Genomic DNA, 10,477 nt, shown 5'->3' with positions numbered 1-10,477 from the left:
CCCTTTCCCACTATAGGTAATTTATTTAAAACAGGCTTTTCTATCAAAACATTATTATTATTGTTTTTTGCGCATAAATTCTCGCCTCGTGTGAACCACATATTTCATCTGCACATGCGCAGTGACATTATGACGTCACATTGTTTACACCCCGACGTCAATTCGATTGTTTTGTTTGTCGACTTTATTATCGTTAAAATATCTTCTATTTAGAATTGTTGAAACAAACTTTCGAAACCAGCCAGGTACAAAAATAAGTTGTACTTATTTTGCAGTTGCCCGACCGCCATTTTTCATTTCATGGCAAACCTGCTTGGTACTCTGTCGGTATTGACTTCCAATCGAACCGGTTTGGTCCGGCTGAATGTACGTAGATATAATCTTGCACTATTCCCATGGGAACAGACTAAGGCTAATGCTATTTTCATACGATTTCTAGAAACTTCATTGGCTCTAATCACGTTTATAAGCCTTGCCGTCTTGTTGTGTAGGTGATTAATGCTGAATGCTTGACTTAACTCAAAAAAAGATGATTTTTAAAAGCACCTATCTAAAACTTGTGTTCGAAAACATACAGAATCATTTTGAGGACGAGCCTATTCTCTACCACAGATTCTCTCCCTAAAATTTTTACATCTTTAACTACAATCCCATATCACGAAGTATTTGTAAGTTACCTATGATTAGAAGTAAATATTTTTGCTGTAAGCTCTTCTCATGCCCAGTTTCTAAGTACATATAGCGGTAGTTTATCTATTCAATAGCGTTAAACTTCATATAAAAAAACGGTCAGTACCTCAGAAAGCGAAAAAAATTCAATAGTCGCCTAAAGCACATATAACTTCTAGGCTTGAAATCGTTAAAGGACTTCGAAGGTCTTTTTGACCCTTCGACGTCCTTAGGACTGCAATGCGCTAGAATTTAGGTCATTTCTCAGCCGTACCTACCTACATATAGTAATTATTGAAGTCCTATATTAACTGACTGATATGATGCTTTTAAGTGACATTTATCCTTGACTTCTTGACTAGCGGAACTTCGCTTGCGTCACATAAGAGAGAATGGGTCATAATTTTCCCCGTATTTAAAACATTTTTTGTTGCTACTCCGTTCTTAATAGCTCAAGCGTAATGTTATATAGCTTAAAACCTTCCTGGATAAATAGACTGTCTAACACTGAAATAATTTTTCAAATCGAACCAGTAATTCCTGAGATTAGCGCGTTCAAACAAACAAAATGCAAACAAACTCTTCAGCTTTATAATATTAGTAGGTATAGATTAATATCCAGATTGTTATGTCTAGACACGGCTATTGTTTAAAAACTACTATAATTAGTTAACTTAGACCATCCTACGTAATAACCAAGACAATATTACCACCTACGTAGGTTAGATAAAAGGTATTTTCAAGAAAAATAACATTTCTATAGATTGTATCAGTATCAATACATATTATAAGAAAAGTTCCCTCGTCATGTCTGTCTGTTTGCGTTAAAACTCCAAATATATTGAACGAATTTTTGTACGGTTTTCCCTAATGGGTAGAGTGATGTAAAGTGTAAAATTTGTAAAGATAAAAGTAATGATAAAACACCTATCCTGTATGACAAGATGTATGGATGTGAATGAGGCAAGGGAAATTTGTAAGGATCGTACCAAATGGCAAATCATTCTTTGGTCTTTGGCTTCACCTATGAGGAAAAGACGTGATATTATTATAATTATGTATGCAAAAGTACTGGACGGATTTAAATGAAATTGGTAAATTTTTTTACCCTGTGAAATCTATTCACGCGAAGTCGCGGACATACACTAGTAATTATATAACTCTAACCACTCATAATCACTCCCACAATATTCTTATTTTTAAGAGCAGTGATAGCCGAGTGGTATAAATTGGTACCTCCCACGCGAAGTAGCCGAGGCTTTTCGAAGTTATGTGTGTATTAGCAATAATATTCACTTGTTCCGACGGTGAAGGAAATCAGCGTGATGCAACCTTGTATGCCTGAGAATTCTTAACAGTTCTTGAAGGTATGCAAAGTCCCCATACCGTACTTGGCCAGCGTGGACTCAAGGCCTTACTCCCTCCCTCATTTTGGGAGGAGACCTTTGCCCAGAAGTGGAACAATAATATTTGAATTTATTTGTTCTTTTACTCCTAAAATAGAATCCTCTTATAACAGAGGTAAGTTTATAAATAGGATTGTTGAGAGGCCTTATCGTATCCAACGCCCTCTATCAAAAAGTCTTTGTGTTGTACATAAGAATGGAAATATAAATGACAAAGGAAACCTGCTGTTGACTTTCAAAGCAAATTGTTTATTTTTTGTGGGCTATTTTTAGTTGCTTTTAGCTTCTTAAAAATTGTTTACCAAATACAAAACACATTTGTTTATTTAACTTCATACACACTAAATGTTAAAGTTCTGAATTAATAAGACTTTGCTTGAAGCGATTCTAAACACCTAAAGAAAAACTATCAGAAATTGAAAAATCTAAAATAATTTAATACCCTGGTTTTTCTATGTCTCTGTCCTAACTTTTTCGCTAGGAGTTTATCCTGGATCATGAAACATAACAAACTGCCAAGTCACGTGTTATGACATAAAGTAATAACATAGGTAGGTGCTTACAATAATATTCGAAACAATTGACAACAAAAATGAATATCATAGTCATCAAGTTTTCATTTAAAAATGATAACTAGTATCTATAGCATAAAACACAGTTCACATTTTGCAATACTTGCAAAGCATCGCAAATTCACAGTGAAATAAATCATACAATAAAATTTTCTTAAACTGCAGCTATTTTAAACTGTACTCATAAATCTCTCAGCCATTTTTCATAGTACGAGAAGCTTTGCATCCTTGCAAAAGTAAAACAATGTTTCCGCCTGAAGTGAGTTCTAGGGTGGAGCCGATGTGGGTCAGTATGGGGGAGTGGGGGGAGGAGGGGGGAAGCTAGGCTCTCTGGCGCCTTCCGCGTTCCATGGGGGTGGAAATTATACGTGAATTATATTGTTACTAACTACTACCACGAGTTTTGCGTTGTTAGGAGATGATTTTCTAGTCGTAGAAGTTATGTTGATGGATGCATGTGGGTAATGGAGAAAGTAGCTAAGTCTATTTTTAAAGAGCGTTAGTGTTGGATAGGAGTAATTCTAATGTTGTTATGTTTATGAAGAAACATGTTCTGTTTTGTTTGCGTAATTACTGCCTGTCTGACCCTTCTCCTATGTACGAAACATATTATTTTGTAAAGCAGGTAGTTAAACAGAAAATGTGCTATATTATGTGTGTATCAGAAATAAATATCACTAGCTACAACGGTAAAGGAAGACATCATGACGAAATCATGCATGCCAAAAAAATTTACCCATTTTTAGGGCATGCAAAGTCCCCGGCCCGCATTTGGCGTTCTGGATTGAAGACCTAACGCTTCTATCATATTCAGGAAGAGACGCTTGCTTACAAACATTTATCATAAATCTTTATTTTCCAAAGTGTTGAGACGATTTTCAAAAGCCTATTTAGAAACCAGGATTTAAGGCATCGCAGTGCCTATATAAAACCTTAAATTCTTAGCAAATACAAGGCATACCTTTTAAAAATAACTTTTAATTAAAGTTCCGAGCACAAAGAAACAATGTATTTGTAGAACAAACAATAAAATCGTAAAAAAACCGACCAAGTATGAGTCGGACTCGCGCGCGACGGGTTCCGTGCCAACACTTATTTTTTCTTTAATTCTCAGGGGAAATACAGAAAGTTGGCCCACATAATAATATATACCAACCGGGTACCAGAGGATGGTCATCGTAGACGCGGGAGACCTAAAAGGAGATGGCGGGATGACCTGGACACATTAAATTTTGAGAAGGACTGGTCGGATTTTGTCGCCGGGAGGCCTTTGCCCAGCAGTGGGACACTCAAACAGGCTAAGAAAATAATGCATTTGTTGTTAATACGGCAACGAAAATGCATTATTTGTGAAAATTTACATTTATTTGACAGCTTTTTGACAGTTGGGCAGACGGACAAACGGACAGACAGACAGCGGAGGAAGAACATAGGATTCCGATTTACCCTCTGGTTACGGAACCTTAAAAAGTACTGCGCAGTTATATGAAATACACAGAAAACGTTCTTATCACACGCACGGTGAATGTTATTATGAAACTGTTTCAACAACTCGAGTTAAGGCTATTGCTTTAGAAATTGTAAGAAAAAGAAACGTTATTTGAGTTTTTGGTTATTTTCAGGGCTTTTTTTAAGAGTTTCGTATCTTTTTTTAGACAATGAGATGAGAAAATTAAACAAATAATAGTTATAACGGTCATGTGTATTAATTTTATGAGAACTTATTTGCTATGGTACTGTAGTATGGGTACTGTTCTTACTCCATATTCTCATAATGGGAAGAGACTCAGGCCCAATCGTAGCAGAAAATGGTAATAAAATTATCAAAATACATAAGTACTTATATAAAGACTAGCGGACCCGACAGACGTTGTCCTGTCTACACGTTTTTAATTTGAAAATTTTAAACTTTTTTAAATTATCTAAACCATTCTCAGATCCCCTTGGACACACACAAAAAATTTCATCAAAATCGGTCCAGTCGTTTAAGAGAAGTTCAGTGACATACACACTTACAGAAGAATTATATATATAAAGATATTCCCTTACTATGTGACGGTTACTGATAGACAACGCTCAGCCGAAACTACTGGGCGTAGAAATTTGAGATTTGGTCTGAAAAACTCTTACGAAGTGTAGAGGAGCACTAAGAGAGGATTTTTGGAAATTCCATTCCGAGGGGGGTTTAACCACGCGTGCAAAGCCGTGAGCAGAAAGCTAGTAATTATTAAAATTTGAAAGTACATTAAAAGTCATAATCTATACTATAATATTATAAAGCTGAAGAGTTTGTTTGTTTGTTTGTTTGAACGCGCTTATCTCAGGAACTACTGATCCGATTTGAAAAATTCTTTCAGTGTTAGATAGCCCATTTATCGAGGAAGGTTATAGGCTATATAACATCACGCTTCGGTCATCAGGAGCGGAGTAGCAACGAAAAATGTTACAAAAACGGGGAAAATTTTGACCCATTTTCTTAGGTGACGCAAGCGAAGTTGCGCGGGTCAGGTAGTATGAAAATAACGAAAGGTATGATCCCAATAATATCGTGCGCTTGGAATATCACTTTAGCCTACCTCATGGACAACGATATTTTACTATCAGTGACCCGAATATGAATCCAAGGTGCTGACTCAACACTTTCTATATTGGATTTCGGACATAATATTATAAGTTATCGATAGTTCTTTTAGGTCAAATATATTCTGTAGATATATGAATTGTACGAAAAGTTATCCAAGTGCAAGATACAAAAAAAAAAACAAAACAAAAACATAAGGTCGAATTGGGAATCTCCTCCTTTTTTTGAAGTCGGTTAAAAAATATCGCAAATTTGATGTAGAAACAAAAATTAAGGATCCCAGAGTGTTTACCACGTATCTCAGTTGATTGGCAACTAGTGTGCGTCAAATTGATGGCAGTACATTGCTGCTTTGACGTAACGTGTTCATCACTATAATCTAAGGGAAAAAACAATGTACAGCATAGTGGCTTTCAATTAGTTGTCAACTGAGATACGTGATATCCCCTCTGGTATAAATGAAACAATAAAATAATTATGTTACCATTTTATTTACTCTTAAATTAACAATAAATAGTAAAAGTTAAAAACATCTAATAGAAAATTCTCGAACAATAACGGCAGAATACGAAATTGTATAAATAACTACTTAATTCCTAGAAATATGACACAATCAATAAATAAATCAATCAAAATAAATCAGCCATTAATTTTAGAAACAAAGTAAGGCACTAAAACAGTAATAGTAATCTTTTTCAATAAATTCCCATAGACTTGCATTAAAGATATCTTTTTAGGTTTAAATAGTATCGCAACATTGTCATCTGAATCCACACAGGTCACAGAATTAGGCACTAGTTTAAACGGCAAATTATCTGAATTCACCTTTGGGTTCTTCAAAATAGAGTCTAAATTTATATTGGCAGGGAGATTGCAATAAGCTTCTTTAGGTACGACAAAAGTAGTAGTCTCCTTTAAAATATCGGACGCCTTCTGACAAGGGATATTGAATCTTGCAGACTTAGTTATAGAGTTGAATTCATTTTTGCGGCGGCATACTCCTGATTCAGCATTCTCGTTAGATTCTTTCACTTTAGCCAACGCCGCAGATATTTTAGCTAAGACTTTGTTCAATTCTGCTGTATTATTGTTTTTGGCCATTTCATTCTTCAGTTCGAAGTTTGGTACGCAGTTTTTGTCTTCTAAAGCATCTTTTATAGGTTTAAGTCTTTCATCTACAATACTGTCTATGTCAGGCATACCTAAACTTTGAAATTCATTGATGTTTTTAACATCATTTAGAATCTTATCGCACTGAGTCTTTTCCATTTCATCTGATAGTAGATATTTTATGATTTTGACGACGTTCAAAAGTCTTTCTTTCTTGATGTTTGAGGAAGATTTGATCATTTTTAGTGTGGGTAGGAGTTCGTCCCAGTTGTTGCATGATGATGATAAAGAGTTTTGAATTAGCGGTGATGGTGATGATGTGATGTAGTCGAGAGTTTGGGATGCTGCCCCCTGTGAAAATAGCATTAAAAATGAATGACTTGAAATACTACTTAACTGTAATTTAAAACTGTGCCGTAAGATTTACAGGAAAACAAATGTATTATGGATTTCGGATTTTGCTGTTAATGGTATTATGTTCGCTTATTGCCAGTAAATTTTTCGATAATAAATACCTCAATACAAATGTAAAGTTGAAGTATAGTTGTATTTTTAATGAGATTGGAGCCTGGGAGATGAAATGCAGAGTTTTCTCGTTATATGACAGAAGCAAAATTTTAATCATTGGGAAACTTTGAATTATCTTGAAATTTTAACAATTAGTTTTTTAAAACTCTTAATAATAAGTATTTTTTAGTACTTACATTAAAAATCACTCCAAAAATCAAGATTAGAGCACTCTTCACCATTTTCCTTCACTAAACGTAAAACACAACAAACTTGAAGTAAAACTAACTTATCAATACATCGATAGATTATAATCGCATGGTTTTGTATATAAAGTTAAACAATTGCAACACAACAATATGAATAATTATATAATTTATTATAATCGATCGATTACAAAAGTTGTAAGAATATTCTATGTCACATCACTAGTTCGCCGAATTTCGGCAATGACTGACTTCCGGAATTAAAATTTGAAAGTCCTTTCAATAGAAAATAGTTGAAATTGATAAAGTTATGTAAAAATAGGCATTTTTTGTAATATTTATAGGTAAACTTTATGTTATAGATTAGATATAAGAATATTATTGTGATTTAGATAGAGATAGAGCAGTGATAGCCGAGTGGTATAAGTTGGCACCTCCCACGCAAGTGGTCGCAGGTTCGAACCCGAGGCAACACACCAATGACTTTTCGGAGTTATGTGTGTATTAGAAATAATTATCACATGCTCCAACGGTGAAGGAAAACTTCGTGAGGAAATCTTGCATGCCTAAAAAAAATTGTTTATAACATTTATTGAGGGCATACAAAGTCCCCAACCCGCACTTAGACAGCGTGGTGGACTCAAGGCCTAACCCCTCCCTCATTACGGGAGGAGACCCTTGCCCAGCAGTGGGACAGTAATGGGTTAAATTTATTTAAATTTATATTGTGATTTAATAATCAAATATGTATAATTTCTATACGTTAACAGGAATACTAGAAATGTCTGTAAAAAAGGTGAATGATTATTTGCAAGTTGATATTGGCTTGGAAACCAATAGCTATTGGCTACCTCTGCTTAGGAAGAGTAATATTATGTTGGCAAATTTTCAAATTTTATGTAAATACCTTAATTAATTTCTAAGAATCTGGAAAACGAAGCCTTACTTTGACCCCAAACCTTAGCAGATAAAATATATAAAAAACCTGCAAACCCTATTCTTGTTTATACTTATTTATTCGTAGAAAATACTTTACCATTACTGCGCTATATACTAATGATTGCACATGTTTAACTCATGTAACTTGGCGTTGTTGTAGGAAAACATCGCAAGGAAACCCTGCATACTTACGTGAGAGTTCTCTAAATAGTTCTTCAAGGAATTCAAAGTCCCGTACATTACGAGCGGTATTAACTTGAAGCTTTACCGATCTCTTATTTCGAGAAAATACTCCTTACAGTAGCAGTAACAGTAACCTTAGCTGGTTAGGGTTAGATACATTTTAACTTTTTTATTCAATTAGTGGCCTATAAAGGCGCCCATAGCCAGTTGCGCTCAACGGTCGGTAAACGATCTGTGGGTTAAGCAACCCTTGACGCGGTCTCTCCATAGATGGGTGACCGCATAGTGGTATTTGAACTGGGCGTCTCCGTGCTTCGGAGGTCACGTTAAAAGTCGGTCCCGGTTGTTATCTACTACGATAACAATCGTTAAGCCACGTCAAAGGCCTTCTGGCGGCTTGAACAACTTTGACACTAGGTTGACTATGTTGAAACTTGCTTATAGTCTTGTAAAACGGTGAGGTTGATTGTCGAAAAAAGTGATCGACGATGGAATGATAGTACCAAAAACTTTTTATTGTATATCATACATTTGATTGGAGAGTAAGTTAGTATGTTTTACATTATCACGTCCTTTTTACTGGCAGAGGCGAATTAAAAATACCGCTACTTTTGGGCCAATAATTGTTATTACTAAACTCAGAGTTATTTAAAGGCCTCAATACATTTTCACTGCCCTGGGAATTGAATTCGCAGTCGTATTCCCGCAGAGGCCATAGAATCAGTACAATTGAGTTATTGATTATGTATTCTCTTCCAGAATGAATCTGACCTTTTGAACCACGAAGATACATACAATAGAAATCAGAGAACACCAAAAATAAACATAGCCTTAGGGGATTTGGATATTTACCCTTGCGAAAGGTCAAAATACACAGTTTCATGTACAAAAATAATATTATTGGTTTATTACACGTATTTCTTCAAATACGACTCCTACGAAATAGTTTTTGGTTACAATAGTAATGCTGTTCTATGTTCTTATTTTAATGTTAACATATTATTTCCGTTTTCTCGTAATCTCAAAGATGTTCACATAAACAAAATATAATAGTAGGAATAACAGTACGATATACATGCAAAATCTTACTATTTAATGAGCGCGCATTATGAAAAGTTTATGCAATGTTTTTTTCACATATTGCGTTTTAAAAAATATTGCCTAATTAAGCTTTGATTTAAAATTCCTAACAATCTGACCTTTAATCCTTTGACTCTGTCGATTAACCTTAGACCTGTTTTTTTAAGGGGGAAACTGTCATGCAAACTTCTCATAAATAGGTATACGAAAAAGCCTGAATTTTGGTAATCGTTGACCCAAAATATCTACTTATTTCATATTAACCTAAATATTTTCGTAATTTAACCTGTACCTTTATCAAAGTTACCCCATAAACATAACTTAGAACTCGATAAGCAATAGTGAAATGTACTAAATGTTGAAATAAACATGGTATAAATAGACTTCATGTAGTTTGAAAGACCATTCAGTTGTGAAGATTATTAAAGAACTAAATATGAAATACTTCGCAGTACTCCTCGTTGTGGCGCAGGCTGTTCTTTTCCAGGTAAGACTACATTTTATTTATTACAATCTTTTCTTTTGTGTTGCTTTGATTTCGTGGCCTATTGGTTTACGAGTGTATATGCGACTGATAGCCTTAAAAACCTTGGTTTTTGAGCTTTTCATGGTGGTCAGGTTGAGATTCTATTTTACTAAGATACTTTTAACTGTGTAAAAATATATAAATAAAGTAGAATACTGCAGACTCGCTGTGCTGTATTTTGGTGTTAAATTTAACCAAAAACAAAATTTGTGAATATTTTCATAATTTTCTTCATTGCGTTTGTCTTGAAAAACTTTGCATTTAATTGAACATTACTTTTTGTGATTGCTAAAATCGTCCTAAGCTTAGATTTCTTCACTAAAACCACTTTACCGCCACGTTAACAACTCCTTATTTCAGCTTTATGTAACACTCAATCTTATTTACAGAACGCTGCCAGCCAAATCATCCGCAACTGCGGCTGTGGTTCAACCGCTCCCTTGGCCATCTCTTCACCTATCGTTGCCTCCCCCATCATTGCTTCCCCTAGCGTGGCCAGCAGCCTAGCCGACACCCTCTCCCTCCTCACCGTCAGCAGCCTGCTCTCCGAGACTCTGCCCCTCAACCCTAATGTGATCGCTGCCGTCCCAGTGCCCGTAGCAGCACCAGCTATTGCCCCAGCCCTTTCCTACGGAGGTTGCGGCTGTGGATGCGGTTACAACAACTACGGCTACAATGGCTATAACATTCTTTACTAA

The 10,477-nt window shown here is 35.2% G+C and overlaps 2 protein-coding genes across 2 annotated transcripts; one reads left to right on the top strand and one right to left on the bottom strand.

Annotated features, from left to right (window-relative positions):
- Positions 1-5,706: 5,706 nt before the first annotated feature.
- LOC142984606 (uncharacterized) lies at positions 5,707-7,172 on the bottom strand. The gene is made up of 2 exons (XM_076132345.1): positions 7,043-7,172; positions 5,707-6,689 (listed from the first exon to the last, which is right to left on the bottom strand). Exons 1-2 carry the CDS (start codon positions 7,085-7,087, stop codon positions 5,868-5,870), a joined length of 867 nt encoding a protein of 288 aa, XP_075988460.1. The 5' UTR covers positions 7,088-7,172; the 3' UTR covers positions 5,707-5,867.
- A 2,486-nt stretch (positions 7,173-9,658) lies between these two features.
- Positions 9,659-10,477, top strand: LOC142984403 (uncharacterized). The gene is made up of 2 exons (XM_076131957.1): positions 9,659-9,740; positions 10,169-10,477. The coding sequence occupies exons 1-2, from the start codon at positions 9,690-9,692 to the stop codon at positions 10,475-10,477; spliced, it is 360 nt and encodes a 119-aa protein (XP_075988072.1). The 5' UTR covers positions 9,659-9,689.

Source organism: Anticarsia gemmatalis, chromosome 27 (assembly GCF_050436995.1).
Source record: "Anticarsia gemmatalis isolate Benzon Research Colony breed Stoneville strain chromosome 27, ilAntGemm2 primary, whole genome shotgun sequence".
Taxonomy (NCBI): Eukaryota; Metazoa; Arthropoda; class Insecta; order Lepidoptera; family Erebidae; genus Anticarsia; species Anticarsia gemmatalis.
This window is presented reverse-complemented; position numbering and strand designations above follow the sequence as displayed.

Coding starts and splice junctions, on each gene's coding strand:
- LOC142984606 (XM_076132345.1), bottom strand. CDS start 7,087: ATGGTGAAGAGTGCTCTAATCTTGATTTTTGGAGTGATTTTTAAT. Junction 6,690..7,042: donor TTTTTGGAGTGATTTTTAAT/GTAAGTACTAAA, acceptor CTATTTTCACAG/GGGGCAGCATCCCAAACTCT.
- LOC142984403 (XM_076131957.1), top strand. CDS start 9,690: ATGAAATACTTCGCAGTACTCCTCGTTGTGGCGCAGGCTGTTCTTTTC. Junction 9,741..10,168: donor CGCAGGCTGTTCTTTTCCAG/GTAAGACTACAT, acceptor TCTTATTTACAG/AACGCTGCCAGCCAAATCAT.